The sequence below is a fragment of the Anser anser genome, assembly GCF_964211835.1.
Source record: "Anser anser genome assembly, chromosome: 3".
In the NCBI taxonomy this organism is placed as follows: domain Eukaryota; kingdom Metazoa; phylum Chordata; class Aves; order Anseriformes; family Anatidae; genus Anser; species Anser anser.
This window is the reverse complement of record NC_139722.1, coordinates 98139917-98164487: the sequence shown is the minus strand read 5'-3', so window position 1 is coordinate 98164487 and position 24571 is coordinate 98139917. Positions and strand designations below refer to the sequence as shown.

General features: G+C 51.4%; 1 protein-coding gene across 1 annotated transcript; it reads left to right on the top strand.

The window, feature by feature from the left end:
• Positions 1-550: 550 nt before the first annotated feature.
• On the top strand, positions 551-9103 carry SLC30A1 (solute carrier family 30 member 1). The gene is made up of 2 exons (XM_083828159.1): positions 551-1301; positions 4739-9103. The coding sequence occupies exons 1-2, from the start codon at positions 656-658 to the stop codon at positions 5653-5655; spliced, it is 1563 nt and encodes a 520-aa protein (XP_083684285.1). The 5' UTR covers positions 551-655; the 3' UTR covers positions 5656-9103.
• The last annotated feature ends 15468 nt before the right edge of the window (positions 9104-24571 follow it).

The window sequence follows — 24571 nt, the reverse complement described above, 5'->3', positions numbered from 1 at the left end:
AGGGGGCCGCCTCGCCCCGGCACCCGTGAGGGGAGCCGGCGGGCGGGTAACGGCCGCGCGTGACGTCACGGAGCCCCCCGCCCCGCCCGCCGGCCGGGCCGTGTGGAGACGCGCACCTTTTGCACGAGTCCCGCTCGCCGCGGGGCGGGGCCGGCGGCGCGAGGGGGCCGGGGCCGAGGCGCCGCCGCCAATGGGCTCGGCCGCCGCGGGGGGGACGTCACGCGGCGCCCCGCCCTCCCCCCCCGCCTCCCCCGGGCGAGGCTGTGCGGCGGGCGGGGCCGGCAGGGCGGGGCCGGCCCGTCGCGAGGCGGCGCCGGCCAATGGCGGGCGAGGCGGGCGGCGGGGGCGGGAGGGGGCGTCGCCGGCAGCCAATGGGGAGCGGGCGGGGGGGCGTGGCCGGGCCGGCTCGGGTTCCGTGTGGAAAGAGTGAGGGGGCTCGGGTGCAAAGTTTGCTCGCCCGGCGCCGCGGCAGGGAGCGGCGGCGGGGCCGGGGCCGGGGCCGGGGCCGCGCTCGGGGCCGGGGCCGCGCTCGCCCTCGGGGCTCCGCCGCGCTCGGCGCGGCTCGGCGCGGCTCGGCGCGGCTCGGCTCGGCTCGGCTCGGCTCGGCTCGGCTCGGCTCGGCGTCCTCCCCTCGGGCCGGGAGCCCCCCGGCGGGATGGCGGCGGCGGCGTCGGCGGCGTCGGGGCCGCGTCGCGGGCGGCGGTGGTGGTGGCAGAACCGGCGCGCGCGGCTGCTGTGCATGCTGGCGCTCACCTTCCTCTTCTTCGTGGTGGAGGTGGTGGTGAGCCGGGTGACGGCGTCGCTGGCCATGCTGTCCGACTCGTTCCACATGCTGTCCGACGTCATGGCCCTGGTCGTGGCGCTGGTGGCCGTGCGCTTCGCCCAGCGCACCCGCGCCACCAAGAAGAACACCTTCGGCTGGGTGCGCGCCGAGGTGATGGGCGCCCTGGTCAACGCCGTCTTCCTCACCGCCCTCTGCTTCACCATCCTGCTGGAGGCCATCGAGCGCTTCACCGAGCCCCACGAGATCCAGCAGCCGCTGGTGGTCATCGCCGTGGGGGTGGCGGGGCTCGTCGTCAACCTGCTGGGGCTCTGCCTCTTCAACCACCACGGCGTCGGGGGACACGGCCATGCCCACGGCCACGGCCACTCGCACGGCGGCGGCCGGCACCCCCGGCTCGGCGGCGGAGCCAAGCCCGAGCAGCCCCCGGGGGACGGGGAGGCCGCGCTGCACCGGGAGGAGACCAGCACCTTGGTGGAGAACTGCAGCAGCTCCAACGGGGTCGGCCAGGAGAAGCTGGGTAAGCCCCCGGGGTGCCCACGGCGCAGCCCAGGAGGGAGGCGGCGTGAGGGTGGCAGAGGTCCCTTCCCCGAGGGTGGCGGTGGGTGTCCCGGTGGCCCCCGGCACGAGCTCTGTGGGGACCACCCATCCTTCTCCTTGGGAAGGGGCAGCGAGCGGTGGCAGCGCTACCCCAAAACCTTTTCTCCGGGCGCTAGAAGGAGCACCTCGCATCGTGCTTTTGTCGTGCGGACAGGTGGGAGTGTGAAGGAGTCTTAGGGTAAAGCGGTCTCCCTTGGGAGAAGTTGGGGCTGGCCGCGAAGGCACGTGACGAGCGTTTTTTGCCTAGCGACACGAGCTGTCACACGGTGTTGCCCTGACGCCTTCCGAACTGGCCGCGCCTCAGCCCGAGCGCAGCTCAGCACCGTGGTCCTGACAGCCAGACCTCTCCGCTGGGTCGCTTGTGAGCTGCCCGAGGGGCTTTCTCCCTCTGGACGCAGCACACCGAAGTACGTTCTGTTGCTGTGGTGTTGTACTTCTTCGTGACGTGCGTATTAGAAGGAGAAATTCTTGGAAATTGCCAATCAGAGCTGGGGAAGTGGTGCGATAGTTGCTGAATGCAGAGCAGGTTTCAGAGCACGCACGTGGTTTCTTTGAGTTAGTTTCCTTCAGCTTTCCGTAGCAGGCAGCTTCCCACTGTCTTGTATGCAGAGCGAAAAATTAAAGCTTCCCTTCCCAATGCTGATTAAACTGTCTCTTTTTGTGGGAGGGAATTCCTTGGGTGGTTGTTTTTAACGGATCCAGAAGCCTGGGTGCTTTATTTGGAAGTCACTTGGTCTAAGCCAAGTCCTGTGTGCTCGCAGCACGGAGAGGGTGTGTTTGCCACTTCTCAGCCTCGGTCGTGTGGCATCCCTGTGACAGGGAGGAAAGCATTTCAGTCTTCAGACCCGCGTCTCTCCTTTATTTCCAGGGCAGCATGAGGACACCACTGGTTTAGCTTATACTGCACTTTCTTCCTTGGAGTGAACTTTGCTACAGTTTCAGTATTTCAGATGTTCCAGTCTATATGTGAGAAACTTGCAGTTTCTCTATTTATTTCTCTTTATCTTCTTTTTTTTTTTCCTCTAGCGTTCTGCTGGTTTAGAAAAGATAGGTTTTGCAAGAGGATAGGAAAGTTCCCCTGAATATATTACACTATTTTCTTGACCACATAATAAGCTCTTAATGTTGTGTTAGTCCCAACAAAGGTATCTTAATAATTAGTTTCAAACAATGTAAAATTCATTTAGCCGCTGATCTAATTGATATCTTCTTGGCTTGTTGAAGCATAAGTTGTGCTTTTAGCTACATTCTTGTCTGGTTGAAGGCTAAGAGGTTGACTTGTAGCATGGATTAAAATACCTCCTGTTTGGGGGTAGCTTGTCTGGAACATCCCGTGGATGTCCTGGCAACAAAGGATAATTTGTTGTGGGTACTTAGGAAGTAATGGGGCGTAATTTTGGTCACAGTGAAACTTTTAAGTAAGTTTATGTTTGCTTCTCTGCCATGTCATGATTATGTAATGGCTGGAGTTATTCACCGCTGCCCGGTGGACGAGTTAGAGGTGAAGGTGCTGGGAGGCTTGGAAGAAGCAGTGGGATGTGCGCGTGAGGAGCGGGGTGCTGTGCCTCTGCTGGAACCGGGGCGGGGTAGAGCCTCTTCTCCCGGGGCTGACGTGGAAACCTAGCGATAGCCTTAGGGGCTGGGCTTGCACAGTATTACAGAGAGATTTAAATGAATCAAAATTCAGATCGGCACATTTAGCCATTTACCCTTAAAAAGACTGGCGCTTTCTGGAGCCACGCTTCCCGTTTTCTGCCCCTTGTAGATGAGGCTGCTGACTCTCCAGATCTCCTCTGTTCGCAGCGCTTCCAGGAAAGGTCCTCTTTCCTTGCTCTCATTGTGGACCCTGAGGTCTGAACTCTGTAACCTGAGCTGTTTTCCTCTAATTTATTAATTTCTCTGGAAAATTACTGGCCCCGGTGACATTTCCATACTTCATAACTCCTAGAGGTTGTGTGGAAAACATAGCTGGAGCCTGAGGACGACTTGTGGTGCCCAACATAACAAGCCTGGGGCTCGGGACTGCCCTGCTCAGCTGCCTTTGTACGAGCCTACCTCTTCTCTGGGGAGGAGAGAACCTGCAGACACTTTTATGATGGTAGAATTACAGTCATGAGAGCAGAGTGGCAAAAGCCGGAGGTCATACTAACATGTTAATGTTTACAAAGCTCTGAACTGAATGACCATGGAAGCACTAAGCGCTCCTTGTTTTACTTGGTCAGGCCCGTGGCCAATGCTCATTACATTTCTTTAACACGGGAAGTTTGCTGCCCAAAGATCTTCTAAAGAAACACAAGAGGTTCAACTTGTAAACTAATTTCAATTGTGAAGTTTGGAAAATGTTTTTTTTTTTTTTTTCAAAAATTTCATGCTACCTCTTTATAATGGGGTGTACCTTTGCTCTTACATAGCTAGTTAGGTGTGGTGCAGTGGTAATATCACAGCCAGTTTTGACAAAGGAGGGCACTAAAATGTTCATTTACTAATTGCGTGGTTTGTGACGCATGGCTTTGGGCATCAGCAGCTATATGCCACTCAACAGCTATACGTTGCTTGAAAAAAAGTACTAAAAATATATTTTCAGGTACACTAGAATACAAATAACGCTAGTTTGTAGCCTCTGAGAGTGTAAGTGATGACTTATGCTGTCCTGTAGTTAATGCTGCTGCTAAATTCTGCCTTTTAGACCTAAAAGCTCAGCTCGTTGTATCTCACAGTTCGGCTGGCTGCATGCGCCATCTCAGAAAAGCTCCCTCTTTCTTGACTTCAGAAGTCTTTTGGAAATGAACTACTCAACCTGAGAAGCGAAGAAGTGACTATAAAGTAGTATCCATGCTGCTTTTGAGCTTCCGGCCTCATAAAATGTGATATAAAATAGAAATGCACTCCTATGGTTCAAGAGAGATTTTAGTAATGTAATTCTCAGCCGGTATTCTCCTGGCTTTTCGGAAGAGGAAGCAAGTATCAGTTAGTTAGCTACCTAACCTGCTTGTATGCATATGCTCTGCAAGTCTGTGTTTTGTTTAAGAAATGAACAGCGATGATTAAACAACTGGAAAATGTGAAAACAGCCTTTTGGTAAAACAAATTAAAATGCATTCATCTTCATACTTGGCCAGTTGACATCTTTAAACGCCGTGTACAAACGATTACCTTTGAGGCTGTGTAGATCGCTTATTGGAACAACTGAACGTTTCTCAGCCAGAGGAAACGTTGCTGAATGTTATGGGTCGAGATGCTTGTTTTTCGGTTTGTACGGAACGTGGCAAGCTTCACATTGGTTCTTATTTTATACAGAATTGTGGTAACGTGTGGTGTGAGATCATGTGCCTAATCGTTGCACTGCTTTCTTGTCAGGTGATATGAAAGACGACACGACTGACCTACAAGTGAATGGGAATGCTGGCCATTATCCTCTGGACGTAGAGGAGGTTGAAGAAGACTCTAGCGCGCAGCTTAACATGCGTGGAGTATTTCTGCATGTTTTTGGAGATGCCTTAGGTTCGGTAATTGTGGTAGTGAATGCCTTGCTCTTCTATGGCTTGTGGAATCCGTGCCCCAAAGATGGGCCCTGCATTAATCCATGCGTCAATAACCACTGCATGGAGAATGCTACTTTAGCCCCAACACTTGGCAGAGCCAACACGTCTGAGCAAGAGAGCGTTACGGTGGCAGGTCCATGCTGGTTGCTATACTTAGATCCTGTCCTTTGTTTGATTATGGTTTGTATACTCCTTTACACAACCTACCCGTTACTTAGGGAGTCGGCCCTTATACTTCTGCAGACTGTTCCCAAGCAAATAGATGTTCATTCTTTGAACTCAAAGTTACGCACCCTCGAAGGAGTCGAAGCAGTCCACGAATTACACATTTGGCAGCTAGCGGGGAGTCGGATCATTGGCACTGCTCACATCAAGTGTCCCGACCCTTCCACATACATGATGGTGGCAAAGCGCATAAAGGAGATCTTTCACGACGAAGGGATTCATGCGACTACCATTCAGCCTGAGTTTGCCAGTGTTGGCTCTGAATCAGGGAGAGGGAAATGCGAGTTTCCTTGCAGAACTCAGTGTGCTTTGAAGCAGTGCTGTGGAACAGTGGAAGATAGTACTGGAAAGAAGACAGAAAAATCTTCTTCGCTTAGTATTTCTTGCTCAGAGGTTGTCATTGAATTTCCGCATAACAAAACCAGAAGGACTAAATCGGAGAGCGTTCCTTCGGTTAAGCTAGAGGCAAACACCGATCAAAATGAGCAGTTTGAATCGTCGTTGTAACTCCCGGGGTGGTGCTGCCTGAGTTGTGGTGACTTTGACAACAGCTGCATTGCAGGAGGAAGAGACAGATGTTGGAGATGCAATTTTGCCAAGTAGTGTAATTGCTGAAGTCCTTGTTCTTGTCATATTGCTAAACCTAGAATGCTTGTTTCAAAGAACATAATGTCACTGTCATGATACAATATTTGTGTTGACTTTGTACTGAGACAGACAGAAAGTGCACCGATGCTGTAACAACTTCAGAAAACCAGTTCCAACATTTCAGCCGAGACACTTTTTGTTGTTCTTCAAACTACTTTTTTCTTTCCAGTGAAAAGGCATCTGAGGGATAAGCATATAGGAACTCGATTGTATTGCAGATTTCTTGGACCTGCTCTTTCCTTTAATATTTGATTTGTAGATATTTTAATATATTGTTTATTTAGAAGCCCTAAGGAAACCAAAGTTGATAGAACGTTTTTAAAGATATAACTACTTAAAACTGGAAACCACTTTGTCAGTTTCACATATTTTTCTTAAACCTATATAATAAAAAATGTGAAGGTTTTTCTAATGAATTTATCGTATAGCATATTTTAAAGGAAGCATCATATGATCATTAGAAGCTGTCCCCGCTTTTTCTGGTAAGGTAGCGAGGTAAAGAAAATAACTGCCTGTGAAAATATCAGATGTGAAAGGGTTTTTATTGAAATGGAAGTTCAAGCTACTGTATACTGCTCTGTGATCAAGACGTGAGACTGGCAGATAAAGTAACGCATACTTTAATATTTTATGTATTTTCTGGTGTTTTTCATTATTTCCACGTTGTCTCATCATAGAAGTCTTCGACTTTAAAGAATATTTGGCTCAGTGCTAGGAATGAAGAGCTGGAGCTTCAACTGTAACTGATGCTCTGTTGGTAATAAAGAATCCCTTGGTTCTGTCAGCTCTATCGGGGGGAAAGTTTGTCGAGCACTGACAGCGTAACTCATGTTTTTCGAAAGCATGGACGGTAGCCTCCGTGCGAAGTGACTCGGTGATGCATTTTGCTTGTCGCTGAGTGTCTGTGAGCACTTGCAGTGACTGCAGTCCTGGTCTCCACCGCACCCTCGGGAGCGCCCCACTGACTTCTGCTGAAGTGTTTGGGGGAGTAGGATTTCACTCACTGTATTGTACATTTTGAGACGTGTATCACGAATTTTCACTTACAGGTGTCTGATTCTATGGTTTAAGATGTTAAATCAGTTAACTGACAACTGGCTCTAAAGAAGCTGTTACAGTGTGCTGCCAACTTACACCTTAACAGAAGAGAAGCTGATCCGCGGACTCTGTGAGTTTGGCAGAGACTAGATGAGAGTCGAAGATGAAAGGAACCTGGTCTAAAACCCTGACCCTTCTGATCCACCTGGAAGTTGTGTATGGGAAATAATGTCTTGTGATGAATCGACTGCTCCTGTGCTCCAAACTGGAAAGCAGCTCACTTCTTCCACTGTTTGCTGTATGACTCTGGACGTGTCAGATAAACACTCTGCCTCAGTTTCCCTGTCTTAAAACGGGGATAATACCTACCTCACAGGGGTGTTGTGAGGCTTAACTCTTGTGTGAGGAACACTGAGATCTGTTACTGGAGGGCGCTGGAAGGAGTACGAGATACTAAATTACATTGTGTTTACTCCTGCAAATGCATTGCAATACCTTGGCACAACAGAGGGAACTGAGGATAGTCTTGGCCTTACAAAATTCTTTGATGCTGTGGTTTTCAGGTTTTCAACAGTATTTAAATGTAGATTTTTTAAAAGAATGTTTTGCTAGTGAAGGGAATGTAGCTTCACCTCCAGATACAGAACACCTTGCTAGTTTGCATTTCTACTACGCATCTTGTATGATAATTGCTCACACGTAGTTCAGAATAGCCTGCTGCTCATCGGACCCGGGTTGGCCTGGGTTGTGTCAGTAGTCTTACCTAACTTCTCAGCAGAGCATTGCAGTCAACTCTCGATTATCCATGGGTGGATTACCAGTGTTGTGCGTTAACCGTGCGGGCTGCCCGGCCTCGCTCCGTGCCCTATGCCGACGCGTTGGCCAAGCACCACGTGCCAGGGGGGAGGAATAGCGGGGCTGAGCCCTGCGGGGCTCGGCCCCAGCGGGCTCTCGGGGGCTTTGTTAGCTCGGGGCTGGTGCTGTTGAGGTGCCCCCCACCTCTCACTGGAGAGGTGCATCCGCAGGGCGCACGACTGCGTCCCCTCGGCTCAGCGCTGTGCCCCGCCAGCATCAGCGTTGCGGAGCCGCTTCCGTGGTCACGCTCGTTGTACAGTCTCCTGAACTAACTTAAATGTGTTAATATGCTATTTATATGTGGGTTTGTTTTGTCTGAATTACCTTAACTCTTTCTCCTGTTACCTGTATATGATCTAGAGTTGACTGTTAACTGAGATCTTGTATGAGACTACATTTGCAAAATATGCTACCACTGCTAGTATACTACAAAGTATTATCCAAGTAAATTTTGAAATGAACAAAGTACTATTTTTTTTTTTGAAATGTGTCCTTGCTTTTTATGGTAAACTTTCACTAATTATTTTGCTTGCTAGTTTAAAATTGGTCTCATTAGTATGACTCTTTGAGGTCCTGCTGTATATCACTAATGCGCCATATAAATACTACTGCTCTTTAGTTTATTTAAAAAAAAAAATTACCAAAAATCCCCATTGTAGCACTGACAAGCCTGACTTACTTCTCTCCTGTTGCTTTTACAAAAAGAGAGCAACCCTTAAGTCGTGGCAGTTGCCACCATTGGCTGACAGTCTCTGTAAATGCATCTGCATAGATGGAATTGTGCTCACGAATTCCACTGTAACTATTTAATCTTTTTTGTGCCAGAAGTCATATTTTTCTATTACTGTGTCCATTGCAGGCAATGGCTAGCTTAAAAGACAAGAAGCTCTCCCCCGCGTTATTTTTATTATCGGGACAGGATACGAATGTGACGATGGTGGTGGTGATGGTGATGATGCCGATGAGGGGGGCAGGAGGGGGAGCCGTGCGGCCTCTTTGTCCCGCGGCGTGTTGCGAGCGCAGCACCAGCTGGTGTTAACGGGGCCCTCCAGCCTCCTCAGCCCTCAATGGTCAATGCACCGAAGGCAAATAGTCAGGTCAGGTGGCTGTGCAGCAGCAGCAACGCAATGCTGGGGTTCGTCCTGGCTGTATTTGACCCAGCCTCAGCCTCCTACCTTGCAGTACAGCTTGATTTTTTAACCTGACCTGTCTGTGGTTACACAGACCGGATTTATCCCGAAGATCGTGGTTCCAGCGTACCGGGAGCGTTCAAAACCACTGCGCAATCTGTCTTTTTTTTTCCACAAAGCATGAAACTAGTGAATCTCATGTAAGTGAACACTGCAGCGGTGGGGAGCTGATTGTATTGTGTATCACATTCCTGAATTTTTAAAATAAAAAGAAATGGAACGCTGATTTTAAGGAAAAATCGGTTTGTATTTCGGTGTCTAGATCGTTTATGCTTCTGATTAAATGTGTCGGAGATGTGCCAAACATCACCGGGTGAAATATTTTGTGTTTAGTTCATGTCTCATCCGGAAACCTGCTGCCTGTGGGGCAGAACTAATTTGGGCACTGACTGTGCTCGTCACAGTTCTGTGAAACTTACTCTTTTCAGCAGAGTAACTCGCTTCTGTGGAGCTCCTTATAATTTTAGGCTCGACGGTGTGCAGCATCCACTCTAGGCTTTTGGTAATATCTTTTATTGCTGCCTCATGGTATTCAGCACGGGTGCACACGTAGTTATGTAAAAGGCAAGACTAGCTCCAACTTGTGACTCCCCAAAAGTCATGGCAAGGGCTCAGTCCTGCAAATTTCTGCTTTCATGAATCGTTTCATCGGGCTGACGAGTAGTTACTTGCATGCAAGGAATTACTCGCAGGAATGAGTCCAAAGCTCCTCTGCCAGTACAGCCCGTCTTTTGAAGAACGACTGGAAGTACCTGGATTTTATGGGTATTTTACAATCAACAGCATTTTGGTGTTTCTGAAAGTGCTGAACTCACTTCGTTTTGACTTCCAGGGTTGTACCAGGGCTTATTCCTTTCACCCACTCTCCCAAAAGAAAGAAAAAACCCACCGAGTGTCCCAAGGCTAGTTAACAAGTTGAGCTAAACTGATGCTGCTTTGTGCTTCTGCAATCTGGCTGTCTGGGTTTATTAAACGCTGACTGGTGGGGTTGGGGAGGAGGGATAAAGATTCTTGCCATTCTCCTTCCCCTGCCCCCTCTTGGGCTGCACCTTCTAATCTCTTCAGCTATGGAGAGCCCGGGGGACCGAGGGGGCGAGCCGTGCAGCTAGATGTTCCGAGTTCCACACGGACGGCATGGGGAGCACTGCCAACTATTTTTAAAGGCAGATAAATATGCTCAGACTATTTTAGTTTCATAGCAAGGCATCAGTTACTCCCTTTTCAGATATGTGTTTTAGTTGTTCGGCTCTGTATTAATTTTGGCTTTTTCCTTGCTGGACGGAAAGAGGCGGATGCTCCGTTTGCCTGAGCTAAAGCCAGTCTTGACAATTTTCCAAATCAAATGCGGCTCTGCTGATAACAGGAGGTCTGATTCCCTGTGACCTTTGCTCTGTGCAGTTAACTGCCTTTGAGGTACAGCACCATGTTTTAGCAGGCTCACGTTTAGATTTTTTCGCATTCGCTACGTTATCTCAATGGTTTAACAGCAAAACCACAACACTGAAAAATACATTTCATCCATGTCTCCCAAAAGCACGTGGGATTAATTTCGCTTTTTTTTTTTTTTTCATGTCCTGGATCTTGTTTCTGAACAATGCTGAAATATAATTGGCGTAGCCGTATTTCATTGCTGAAATTACATTTTGGCTTCCTTTTAAATAAATGCTAATGTTCTAACTTTATGAAGTACTGGAAGTCCTGAGAAAATAAATGGAGCTCTTGAATGGCAAGTACTGTTAGTTGGGGTTTCTTTCTTAGCTCAGTCCCTAGGAAGAAATTTGACAAGTCACAGTGCACTTTCATGGTCACCCGAAATCTCAGAAACAAGTACAAGGAGCACGAGTAGAAGAGGAATTAAAAAATTGGATGTCAGATGGTGCCCTCCAACTGTCTGGATTCCAGGTGCAATTAAATGAATAATTGCTGAGTTCTGATACGTGAAGAGTTAATTGCAATTATGCAAAATGCACTTTTTTCCTAAGAAGAATAGCCTTTGAAAGGAATGAAAAAATCGTCCTGTCCTGTTAGTTGGCAGTTGTTAATTACCTAACACACAGGTCAATAAAGCAGCTTTGCTAACAAGTGCCTGTCCTGCTTTATTTGATTTCAAAATCTTTGGGACATAGCTGCCCAAGGACAGAAGATGCTTTGGTGTTTTTTGGCTTCATTTGCTTCAGTTTGGAAACACTGCAGCTTGATCACATTTGTTGGGAGAAAAGTACCGACTGCAGAAAAATGCAGCTGCCAGTAATACTACTGAGGGGGGCAGGACCGTTGTATCTGCCGTGAGCTGCTCGAGAGCTTGGTGCAACTTCAGCAACTCCTCTCCTCTCCTCTCCTCTCCTCTCCTCTCCTCCCCTCCCCTCCCCTCCCCTCCCCTCCCCTCCCCTCCCCTCCCCTCCCCTCCCCTCCCCTCCCCTCCCCTCCCCTCCCCTCTCCTCTCCTCTCCTCTCCTCTCCTCTCCTCTCCTCTCCTCTCCTCTCCTCTCCTCTCCTCTCCTCTCCTCTCCTCAGTATGTGTTTCCCTGTTACTCGTCACACACCAGCAAGGTGTGTTTGCTCGTACTGTAAGCATTGCACATGAGTATGAATTTTGCCATTTTCCACAGCTATTTCTACCTCGCCATGAGAAGCGATTTAGCCTTAATACGAACATCCCCTGTAAGACATGCTAATGAGGGGATTTTTAATTAATAGGATGGGAAGGGAAGCCTCAGGCCTATAGCTTACGTTTGCCTTTACCCGTGCCGCTCCTAGACCGGAACCTGCTCCCCTGGATGGTTTCATGGCCACCTCGGGGACCAGACGCAGCTCCCAGAACATCTCCCCCTTGCTGCTTTCCCACCCGAGGAGCTGATGCCCCAGGGGACCGTGTGTGGCTGTGGTTTATTCCCCCCTCACCTCAAGGCAGCCCCGTTTCTGGTCGCCGCGCTGTAGGCCCCCCACGGCTTTCCTCACGCCAGCCCGCGCAGCTAAGAATAGCCGCGGTGATGCTGTGGAACAGGACGTGCAACCTGCTGGGTTTCCTGCGTTTGTACTTGTGTTGCTGGCCCGTGCGGCTCCCTCTGCCCTGCTGGAGCCGCTGGGTGAATTCGTTAGGGCCTGGATTTGGCTCTGCTCGTTTGTTTGATGGCCGTGTCGCCCTCCCAGCGGAGGGTGCAGCGCAGCAGTGGCGCATACCGCGAGTGCCGCCCGGGAAGCCTGAGCAAGCCACGGGGCCTTCGGCACCTACCTGACCCCGCAGCTCGTGCCCTGGGGACGGTGCTCCCGAAGAGAAGTGCTGCACGTGTCGCTAGAGCCTCGAGATTTTGGCGTTAGCCAGCATCGACTAGAGGCACAGCATCTGTGTCCTGGGACGTTCCAGGACTCCTCCCCAGCCCGCTGCAGATGAGCCTGTTTTCCCTTGAGAAAGGGATTACGGGAATTAACAAAATTGGGGTGATAATTTCTGCTTGTATTTTTGTGGCCACGTGGGAAGGTTCTGACCCAAATGAATGGGATTGCTTCCTGCTGAGCAGAGGGTCTGGGTTAAAACACCAGGTAAAATCCAGGCTCCAGCAGTTCCTGTTCTAAATACTCATCGTGGGGGGCGGGTCTTGCACTTTTATGCCATGGGAGGGAATTTGCTCTTCTTCTCACACTGTTAAAAAAAATAAAGGATTGTGTTTAATTATTATGAGCGCTATTAGCCAGCCTCAGTAGCCGTGGGTTTAGTTTCCCTGAAAATCTCCCCGCACACGGTAAGCGCACAGCAGAGACTTAGACGAGTTAGCTGGCAAGCTATCACGAAAAAGGAGGTGTTTGGTCCATATGCTGCAGCCCGGGGGTGGAGTGACACCCGGCACCACAACGTCCCAGTTTTCTTTTCCCAAGCACCAGGAAAGCGGCAGAGGCAAATATTGAGGCAAACTCTGTGGGCAGAGCCCCTGCGTGGGGACCGCTTACATCGGGCTGGCTGCGGAGCGGTGCTGGTGGTGCCCCGAAGGCAGACACATTGCTGGAAACCTCGACGGTATTTGCTGAAGACTCGCGGGTTTGGATTTTCCTTGATGTATTTGGAGGGGTTTAGCTGTGCCACTTAAACACCTGACTAACGATGCACAAGGGTAGCCAGAGGGCTTTAGACCACGGTCAGCAGCTCGAGCTGAAAACGTCCCATTGAACCCAGAGCTGAATGCCGTTGTCCTTGTGTGACCTTTCCAAAATTATCTGTGGATGCCAGGTAATGTCAAAATAACGTCCATCTGCTGGAAGCTGTGGGGATAACGAAGCCCAGGGCCCGTGCAGCGGCTGCTGCCAGCATGCTGCCAGCTGCTCTGCTTGCAGGAGCGCAGTGAGACCCCCATCTCCGGTGCTCCTGATGGGAGCTGGGATGGTGTTACCATAACCAGCATCACCCAGAACGAGAAGGGGAGAGGGACTGGAGGTTTGAGCCTTTTTTTTAGCCTTCTTTTTTAAGGAATGGAGGCAGAACGCTTCACTGGGGTGGTGACTGCAGTTAGGGGGAGCAAAGGAAATTGTGGCATCAGTGGAGAAAAATGAGCAACTCCGTGTGTGTGGATTTTCCTTTTGGACCAGCTATCTTTTTTGTTTGTTTGTTTTGTTTTTGTTTTTCCCTGCAGCTGTTTTGGTGAAGAAGCGATGTTCTCTGCTCTTCCCCTCCAGCTCTGCAGTGCCCACGGCTTCTCTCTGTGAGACCTACAGGTGGTGTCTGCGGAAATCAAAGATCGTGGCCAGTAGGGGAAAAATCCTTAAACTGATCACAGGTGAAACCAAGACCTTCAGCTTTGCAGGACTGAGAAGGCAGCCAGCATGGCCTCAGCTGCTGCATCAGGAAAGGATAGCGCGGTGCACCAACCTCAGCACCCTGCTCTACAAATGGTGCAGAAAATCAGGTAGCAGAAGTCTGGTGTCACACCTCGCTGTGTGGGAAGTAGCCTCCGTGAAGAGATGGCAGCCTGGCAAAAGCGATGTCTTCGTGCTGAGGTCTTCTTGCTGGCAACACTTAAAATCCTGACGAAGCAGTATTTCTCCACATAACTTAAGGTAAAGTAAAATGCAGAGACTCCTTATGCAATGTGAAGTTCCCCTTTCGAAAGAGTGGTTTGGAGAGAGAAGCCCATTGGTCGGGGCTAGGACAAAAATTGCTTACACAAGATAAACAAGGGTGGACTGCTGCCATCTTTCCCTTCCCCTTTATCTCTAAACCTTAACCTTAAATTACAAATCTGAGGTTTACTCAGTGCAGTGCATCTGCAACTCCAAAACCAGCTAAATTTTAATAGATCTTACTTACTACAACAATGATGAAGGCTTGTAAGGTTCTCTAGCTGACAGAAATGCTTCCAAGCTTTTAAAGTTCAAATGCAAATATTTTATATATTACTAAGAATGTTTTCAAATTAAATAATTATTTCTCCTGATACAGCGTTTCATAATCAACCAGAAAATGATTCACAAATTCTGTATCCTTGTTTCTAATCCAAGTAGTTCACAAAACACAGAAATAAACTTCGTTTTCAAAAACCTGTCCAACTTTTGTGAGCACAGTATTTCTTTAAACGTCAGCTGTAAAGAAAGTAGGTTTGGGTCATAACACCTGAGGCAACTCCACAACCTCGGTAGGAGGTCACTCGCCACTAACAAGCACTTCAGCAGCGTGCAGAGCTCCGAGTGGCTGCGGAGCATGTCGTGAGACCAGGGACCAGAGCAACAAAACAGGCTTGGAAAACATTTTCCTTAGTTTTACAAAGAAGAAACCACTGCAGAGTTATGAAGGTAACTGCTCAGCTGATCCTAAGTGGCATTTTTGCTTCTGTTATACATCCTGCAAAAGTAACCTGCCATGGTGCTGACTGTGTGCTCATCACTTTATTCCAGAAATACCAGGTCAGTCCCATCGATGGTTTGTCCAGGTGGTGAAAATGTGGTAGAGAGGAGTGGAGAGCATGATAGATGCATTTCTGGAGCACAGGCATTTTTTTTTTCCCATGAAAGTGTGCTTGGGGTTTTACCCAGATCTGATCATCCTGGGTTTTGAACACCTTAGTGCTGACGGATTGGTTCCGAAGGAGAACACCCTACCCAAAGTGGCACTTCGCTAGCTAAGTGATATACTTTCTATTAACCAAACCTATACATGCAAGCAGAAAGACAGAAAACGCTGTGCCCTGCAATAAGAGAATTATACGGCTTCCTTCTTTAGCAGGAGCCAGGCCGAGATGCAGAGGGAGAGTTTACATGTTTGCTGTTTAGTTGTTTTCCTTTCCCGCTTTACATGACTTCTCATTAGGCAGCTGGAAACGAGCTTCCATTAACTTTTGATTACTATGAATCCAAAGAGCAGTCCCGGAAAAAACCCGGGGTCCGAGAACACAGCAGGGCAATGGGAAACTTAATAAATACCCCGTTGTTACAACATCTGTCATTTTAGCATTAACAAGCTCATGCCTTTAGCTGCTGTATGATGGCAGCTACGCGCTGCAGATTAAGGGAGAGGCTGCTGGACCTTTCAAGCAAAAGCCTTCCACGTGGCAGGATGCTTTAACCTCTTCTATCCTGCAGCTCTTTCGCTAAAGCAGGCTGAAAGTGATACCGAGAGGCTCTTGTGTGGGTCAGCGAGGAGGGCTACAGAAGTGGTCTTCCTCATTTTGTTGTCTGTGAGGCCCAAAAGTCAGGAAAAAATATAAATTTTATTTTATTTTATTTTATTTGGCCATGCTTTGGTTAGAGAACCACTACTGGCTATCTACTGGCTGTAGAGAGGAGATTTAAGTGACTGTCTCAAAATGAGTAAAAATCACAGGGGAAAACCTACAGATTTCCACTGTCTTTAAGGCAGTGAGCTTACACGAACCGCAAGCAGCCAGCGGTATTTTGGTTCATTTTAAAACAGGCCTATGTGAGGAGCACAGCAACTGCACGAATACTGAACCCCACACAGCATGTCCCACCACCTGTTTCTGTGATTTCTTTAGCCTGTTGACTCATATTTTTCTTTTCTGGAAGCTAAGGAAAATGTCTGCCACGCTGAAAATGCTCCTGGTTTGGTTCTGGTCTCGGACGAAGCTCGTCCAAAATGGCTCGGTGGCGATAATGTTTCTGACTTTGTTATTTTTTGCTTTTGCGTGTCGGGTGGTGGAAGGAGAGCCCCCCGCCACGTGAGGTGCAAGGGAGGGCTGTGGTGTAGGTAGGCTCCTTCACATGCCTGTGTCTGCTTGCTTCGGGCAGGATGGGGACTGTCCTGGCCATGTCTCTGCTTGGGAGAAAAACCCAACAACTTAAAAACAAGTAAGGCCGGGTTTTTAGGGAGACTGCATCTTCTGTGGCATGACTGGAAAGCGCAGCCGTGATCTGGGGCGTACAAAGCCCTGTCTCAGGCCGTGAATAAGCAGCCGCTTTGCTTTGCGTGCTTTCAACTTCTGCTCCCTTTAATGTCATTAAAGCAAGAGCAAGAAAGGGAATCTGCATCCTCCCCCAAATTTTGAAATTCCCAGTGCAAACATGTCGCTAGCTTGTGGTGCTTTCACTGAAGTGATGACTCGGGGGGGGGCTTTGTGTGTGTGTGTGTGTGTGTGTGGAAAATGCTTTAACTTTCAGAAATATTTCCTGAAAACCTGCCTCTGAACCATGTTTCATTTTGCATTTTTTCCCCCTTTCATCAGTGAAATTCCAAGTTCAAATTCTCTCAGCATTTTGAGAGGAACAAAACATTTTGCCCCTGGTAGCTTTTGCTAAAGACTTTCCAAGCTGTGAACAGGCAAGAAAATCAGTTCCTGGCACTGCGCTAATTAGAGCCCGTCCAAGAACGAGAGAAGTGAATCCCAACAATGCAGCTCAATGGTAGCGCTAAAATCTTGCAATTAAACTGTGCTGTAGGATTATGCATATTAGCACATGAATTACTCTTTAAATGATAAACATCGAACCAAATAATTATCTAAAGCTTCTGGGAAGGGACAAACATTAAGGCTAGGCTGGTGAAATACAACGCTTTTCTTCTGCAAAGTACAAATAAGACTACAGCTTGCTGAAAACACACCAAATTGTTCCCTGCGACTGAATGGCCAGGTTAAGCAACACTGCTTCTCTGTGCCGTACAGGTGGCACGCTATGCGCTCTTCCCTTTCAAGCCGGGCAAAAATGAGACTAACCAAGACCTTGAGGAGCGCCTACCCGCTTCCAAAGGCTGGCTGCAGAAAGCCCGGGGGGTGCTGGTTCACCTCCCTGTCCCTCCTGCAGAGGGGCTGCTTTCAGGGTGGCGGGGTTGCAGCTGCCCCAGGGCGTTGCTCACGGTTTGATGCCGGCACAGGCCGGGGAAGAGCTGCCAGGAGCCGGCCGCACGCTGCTGCCGGTGGATGACTAATCGAGGAATTGCCCTCGTGTTGTAAAATGCACTTTGGGCAAATGAAACCGCTGCCGCCACATGCACCTGATGGAAGTGCCCGAGCGGCTGCTGCTAGCGCGGAAATTCATCTTTTCCAAGCCGCACAGCGGGCACTTAGCTGTTTTCTAGGGGAGTAGTTCTCCCGTTGGGCAGCCCTCAGCGAGCACTGTTCTGTGCCTGGGGTCTGCCTGTGTGGGTTTGGGCCCGGGGCCACATGTTATGTCCCGTGGCAGGAGGGGGACAAATTGCTCAGGAGGTGCCAAAAACCACGTGTCGATGACTGTGGTCAGGCGATCGATATCCTCTCGCCACCAATAAATATTCCTGGCTTTTAAATGATGACGTGCAACAACAGGCTGACAGAGCCAGCATCTTCGCGTTCATGGCTGCAAGCCTGTCTCTCCTCTGCCGGCATCTTCACAGGGTTTTGTGTGTCTGGGTGTGTTTAGACAACTGAACGATTTTCCTTGAGCGCTCCCGCTGCCTGCTGTGCTGCCGCCCTGGTGGCACCCTTGGTGGCGGGCCCCTGACAGAGCTTTGTGTGCTTTGCACCCACCCCACCCCCTATGCCTCTGGCTGGGTCACTCCTTGCAGCACCTCCTTGTCCTGGCTGCTTTCGGGTCAGGTACACGGCTCTGCCCGCACCGCCCTGCTGGCGGTGCCGCCTATGGCGTTCATCCGCACGCGGCTGCAGAAGTGCCAGGGTGCCCAAACTCGACGGATCGCCTGCCTGAAGTATCCAGACGCGGTCGCAGCTGAAGCGTTTGTTAGGGCGTATCAATTCCTACCTGTGCCCTATTTTTTTAATTACAAAGTTCAGCCTGCAAATGGTCTTTGGAGAACTCTCTTTGGTATTTCCTCTTCCTGAAGCGAGAAACCCTTTGTCCGTAGCTTTCCTGCTTTCATATTGGAGGGAAAATAGGATTTTATGTTTGAGTAAGTAGGATGCAAAACACCATTCTCTTTGAATCTGGGCTGCTTTCCGTTGACAGGTGAGAAAACATTGCTGTTTGCTTTTCTTAGATGCTGGCGACACTCTGCTACGGCGCAAGATGAGCGCTGCCAGCCAGAGAGGAAGGCAGGGGCTGGATGTGGAGGGAAACACGCGGGGCTGGCAGTGCCAGAGAAATGCCTCCTCGCTTTCCCGAGGCACCTGGCAGCTTCGCCCGGCCGGCGCTCGGGCGCGTGTGCGGGCTGGGGCTTCCCAAATGCTGCCCCAGGCCGGGCCGGGCGCCAGGCGTCTCCCACCGGGCGCCGGCGGTGCTGGCAGGCAGGATCGGGCCCCGGCCCCACGCTCACCTCTCCTGCCCCTGCAGGGCTTTGGGCGCTCCTGGTGATGGAGGTGAGGGGGTGTGGAAAGCCGTGGGTCCCGCCAAGCTGAGGAGGAGCAGGAGATTAGCCGAGAGGAGAGACAGATGTAATCATCTGTGACAGACTCAGAGGCTGTGTGTGCAACCATTTCCTCCTGAAGACCTAGGTACACTCGAGAAAGAAAAACTTCCTGGTCTTGCGCAAAGACACATGACATCATGATTTATCACGGGTGAACTGTCCTGCCCTGAACCTCCGTTTTCCAGCTTTCAGTGCACCTGTGGCATCACCTGCCCCAGAAAAACAGCTGGCGAGAGTCCAGCTCAGAGGTCTGGGACAGCTTTGAGGTGCCCAAAGGATTTTCCTTTCTCTCTCACTCCAACCTGTGGGTTTCTTTTCAAGGTCCCAAATGGTTACTTCTGTCACAAGTAACACTAAGATGCTTTTTTTTTTTCCTTTTTTTTTTTTTTTAAAGAAAACCTAAGGGAAAAAATAAATTCTGCTTTCCTTCTAGGAAAAAAGGTTTGAAAACAGATATGTGAGTGATGGGATGGGAGAACACTGCCTTAGTGTGGCTTCTGCAGCTGAAATGCCAAATCCCATATCGGTCTGAACTGCTGCTGATCATTTCTTAACCAGGAATATTTCACTTCCAGAGCTGACACCAGCTTTTCCAGCCCCTTGTGAGGCTGGCAGGCTGTGGGAGCCTTGCACTGGGGTGGAGGAGAAAGAGGAGAGCCTGGTGGAGTGGGAATTGTCGGGGCTGCTGGGCAGCGGGGTCCGTGGGGCAGCTCGTGAGAAATGCACGCTGCGGCCTCCAGCACTTCATCCCTTGTTCACTTTGAGTTCAGGGCCTTTTGCTGGGCAGTCATGGGGTGGGTTTTGGTGACGGTAAGTGCTTTGTCCTAGTGACCCTATTTTGGTTGAATGGCTTGGCTTGGACCTCCTGCCGCTGCAAATACCGGTGCTGAGGGATGCAACGCAATGCTAAGGTGCCAACTCGAAAACATCGATACCGTGTTTCCCCCTGGTATTTAGCAGTATTTGACTTTCACGTCCATCAGTGCTTCTTGGCCTGCTCTTCCTTGCTTTGTCTTGCATGGAGCCGCTCTGCATGGACAGAGGGGCAGAGCTGGCATCTTGCCTCTTCCTTCCTCAGTGCACAGCTCACATCATGGCTTTCCCTCGGCTCCCGGATGAATTTGCTGTCAGGCAGCCGCGCAACGGGGAGAAAACCCACGCTCCAAGAGCAGCAATGCACAGCTCAGTATCACAGACCCGCTAGCTTTCGACGTTTTCATTAGGAGGTTGACGAGGGAGCAGTGAATACCCGGCTGGGGGTGCTCGGGGCTGGTAGGAGCTGTACCCCTTTCTCGAGAGGAAAGGCAATGACGAACCGAAGCACCCACGCTGGGGTGAGCAGCAGAAATCACCGCGGGGCGCATCCCGCCTCTCCAGTGGTCCTTGGCGCTCCGAGGCAGAAAGCACTAACGACTCCGCCAGAGGGATTAACAGCGATCTGAATCAGACATCGCTAGGTACACGTCTCTCCACAGAGGTGACACAGTTCTTGGCACGCCTGCAGCCAGCAGGGCTGGGAGGTGGGTGCCCGCCCCGCAGCAACCTCAGGGCTCAGGAGGAGCCAGGCTGGCGCTGGGAGGACGCTGAGAGGCACGCGGGGGGACGGACGCCCGCCCGGCGCAGATGGGAGCGGTGGCAGGGGGAGGAAAGCGTGGCGGAGCCGGCGCTGGGGGAAGGACGAGGGGTGTGAGAGAGAGGGAGCTGCGGACCGGAGATACCTGTTTCGTGCTGCTTCACCTGTGACTGCTCGGGCAGCTCGTCAGGTCTTCCTGTGTGCTGCAGTTTTTAATCAGCCCCGAGATCTCCCGTAAACTCGCCTGCACAGGTGAGCGCTCCGTGTGTCCTCGGAGACTCAGGGCAGCCGTGTAAAATCACATACGTGTTGGTGCTGCGTGTATCCAGAGCAAACGGGGGTGTCGGAAGGAAGGACTGGATGCTCTTGTCCTCCAGAAGGGAGCTGCTGCTCATGGGGGCCCAGACAACCCCTCAGTGGGTTGTTGTGGTGTCCCTCATTCCCTGTTGTTCTCAGCAGGGATGTGCTTGCCCATGGTGGTGGTGGGTTGGGCTTAGCCCCATGTCTCCTGTCTCATGTTGGGGCAGCTTTGGCAGCTCTTGGACCCCTGTTGGGGCACCACCACTGCCGGGACACATGGAGATCACCCCCAGGCATCTCACAGGTGTAATGCCCCTAAGGACAGAGGATGGGGCATCGGGGCGCAGGGGAAAGGCACTCAGCGGGAACTGGTGGTGTCCCTCACTTCAGGCAGGAACACGTCTGGCCCCAGCAGCCACGCTGGGCATGGCAGGATGGGGCTCCTCAGCCAGCTGTGGCCTTGCTGATTCATGGCACAGGGCGAGACCTCAAACCTCCGGCCACCCCATGGGCGCCCGGCCCCATGTGGAGCTGGGACACGCGCCTGCAGTCAGGGGGCACCGACCTGCTGCAGGCCCCTGAGCCACAGCTTTCTCCAATGAAAGCCCATGGAGCCATTTTTCTCTCCCAAATACGGGCTCGTGATGCCCAGGGATATGCAGGGTTGGCATCTCCAACCGGGATGGCTACCTACCACGGGCCTGACACCTTGCTTGGTCTCTCGCAGGTGGCTCAGGGCGCAGGCACAGGAAAGGTGTTTTTGTCTGCTCTGTCAGGTGCTGCTCTGCAGGCCCGGCTCCTACACGTGTCACGCAAGCTGCTAGGTGCTCCCATCTGACTCACGACCACAAACACAACAAAAACCAGTCACGGGGAGGCTGGCCGGTGGGCGTTACTTGCTCACCGCTGCTGTCCAGGCCTGGTGGCTGCTGCTGGAGGCCACCCGCTCCGTAATTACAGCCCAGCAGGAGCAGGCCCGCCTGTCTGCGCGGCGCTGCCGGGCCTTTGTGCCTGCTGGAGGTGGCTCTGGAGGGCGGCTACGTGCACAGCGGGAGGACAGGACGGAAACCTGATCGGGAGGATAAGGAGAAGATGCTCGGTGCCGCCGCAGGATTGCATGCGAGAGCCCGGTGTTGTCTGAAGGGAGGACAGCCGAGATACCATCGTCTACTCCTGTTATTACACCCCAGGTTCATCAAGGGCTGAAGACAAAGAGCCAGTTAATTATTTATGACATACGCATAAAGGGGAAGGCAGGAACACACAAAGGGCTATTTCATCATTTTTTCAGCCTAGCAAGGCTGCTTAGTTTGTATGAACCAGCACTTCTTCTTTTAAGTCTCATTTTGAAATTTGCCAACAAACTCTTCCCCTCTGGCATCAGTCAGCCCTGTGGCAAGTTCAATTTCTGCTCTGCTCTCTTTATGGGCACCTCCACACCCGGGGTTTATTTTGCCTGCCTGCTTCAGCTTGTCTCGGCCCTGACCTGCGAGGTCTCTGGGGAAGGGCTCGGTGTGTGTAACGGGCTAACCTATTTCACGTGGCACAGCTTTCCCTTTGGAAGAAGCTGATTCATGGAAACACTATGTACAGTGGTCTCGATCTTGCTTATATTTCCAGTTAACGTACTGGTCAAAGTGCCTCATTTTGCCACATCCAAAGCGCTTCCTCAGGCCTGGCATTGCAGCGTGGTGCACTGGACCTACCTGGCAGCCACTGTGTTGCGTGTGGCGCTGAGTGAAGTACCTCTGCCTTCGGCAATGGTGGAAACGGACAGGAGCTGGGCTGGGCTTCTGCCCAGGCTCCCTGCTTCCCAGAGGTGCCCAGCCTTGGTCTTCTCCTGCGGACACATCATGTGGCTCTTGGGCTGCCTTTCCATTACATGAGGAGTGTCCACAGGCTGGTGAAATGTATGCCTGAGCTCTTTCCTCTGCTGCCTCTTTGCCTTCGCACATTTTCCAGCAAGACCGAAACACCTCCATCCCCTGAAGGAGTGGCGTGTCTGCCTGCGGAGTGGTTTCTCCATCAACATATATTCGTGCTCCTGACTCTACCTCCTTTTGCTGCCCCGTTCCTCAAGAGCACTTTCATTGCAGCACAGCAGGAAGTTTTTAGATGGCACAATGTTGTTCAGATTCACAGAGCGGGCTTAGTGCTGTTTCTGAGGAAAGTACACCTGGTAGAGATTATTTCTGGGAACAGTTCGGGTGGGCATGTGAGAGGAAACTGAACGTGTCCCCTCAGCAATTTCCTTTCAGCGTGGGGCTGCCAGAAGTGCTTGAGCCAACTCTGGCCTGGCCTTGGCACCCATGGGTGCTGAAGGAGGGATTCGAGGCTGAGCCACTGTGGTGGGAGAGGTAACCCCTCCACAGGACAGCCAGTGGCCTGCAAACAGCACTCCCCAGTCTTCACCACTGCACAGTTTTGCTGGCTTTTTAACTGGGAGTCCAAGCAAAGAGAACCAGAAGCAAAGTAGTTGGAGACACAAAGTCCTCCTCATCCTCGGTGGCATCCTCTGTAACGTATTGCTGCATTTGTCTGAAGCCTGAGGAGATGGCAAAAGCCTCCTGCATACCTCACGAGTACTCAATTCAATAAAATCGGAACAGGAGCCTTTATGTTTAAGGGATACAAAAGCCAAAAAGATGTCACCTGCTATTTCAGGAAGTCGTGGGTTGAGCAGCTGAACTTCTATGAACTTTTTCCTCAGCGGGGGACTCTGGCAGGAAACCGTGCTATTTAAAATTTGGTGACTTACCAGCAGTTTGCTTCAAAAGGCTCTACCCTGCCCTTAATTATGATGCTTAGATCCAGGACTTTTATTTTGTTTAGGTGAACAAGTGTTGTGAAACGCCTTTGTGAATCAAATCTAATCAAGTCAGTGTTCTCCAGCTGGAGCCTGGAAACCTGCCCGGGGAGGACGGCGCGAGAGGCAGGGAGTGATGACAGCCTGCCAGGGCAGGGACGAGCAAGGTGGAGCAGTGAACTGGCCCTAGCAGACAAGGAGATTTCCACGCTTTTCTTCTCTAAAGCACCTGAACTCCAGGACGCACTGGGCGTGCGAGTTTACTCCAGCGAGCCCGAGGCAGTTTCAATTTATGCAACTGCTGTTTGCTCAGCAGCTGAGAGGCCCAGCTCCCTCTGATCTTGGTGATGCTCAGGGAACAGCCTCTCCTGCAGCTGTCTCCAGCACCCAGGTGGGCACCTGCACGACGCCAGGTGTGGGCGTGCTCTGCATTTATCCAAGCCATGAGTTTGAGGGGAACTGAGGATGAGCATCTGAGGTCCCTGCAGAGAGTTAGGAAGAAAATGTTAGCTTTCAGAAGAGCAGGCAGAAGGAAGGGATGTTGTCTTGAGTTTTTGCTCTGGATGTGTGACGGTGACCCACCTCCAGGCTTGGGGTGACCACACCAAGGGGACTCAGGCGCCGGGATGCGCAGCCCCATTGGTCTCGGTGCTCTGACAGGGACTGCCAAGGAGGGCTGTCCTCCCTCTGCACGGGCCAGGGTCCCCAGGCCTTCCCTGAGTGAGCTGCCAACGGCTCATGAGCAGATGGGGACATTTTTGGTCCTCTCTCCACAGCTAAAGCCTTTTAACCAGATCACTCTGGGGAAAACCTGAGCTCCCGATCTCTGCAGACGTTTGTGTCCGTGGTGCAGCTCCCTGTGCCTGCAGGCCCCCGTGTGCTCATCAGGGACGCTGGTGGTCCCGGAGCACCACTCCTGTGGGGCAGCCTGGCCACAGGTAGGGATCCGTGGCCGCAAATCGGCAGTTTGGGAAGTGCTGGCGTGTCTGTTCTGTAGGGCTGGCGCGACCAGCTTGGCTCGACGTATGCTCACCTGGAGGCAGAGGGGAGACTTCTCCACCGCCCTGTCTCCCAGCGGAGAGACAGCGTGCTCAGTGACGGTAGAACCGGGAGAAATCCGGCGCGTGGGGTGGAAATGTCCTCCGGGAAACGCCACGGCGTGCGGGTGCGGGTGCGGGCGGCCGCCGCGCGGTGTCACTGCGGTCCCGCAGGCAGCAGAGGGAGGGCCCTGCCCGG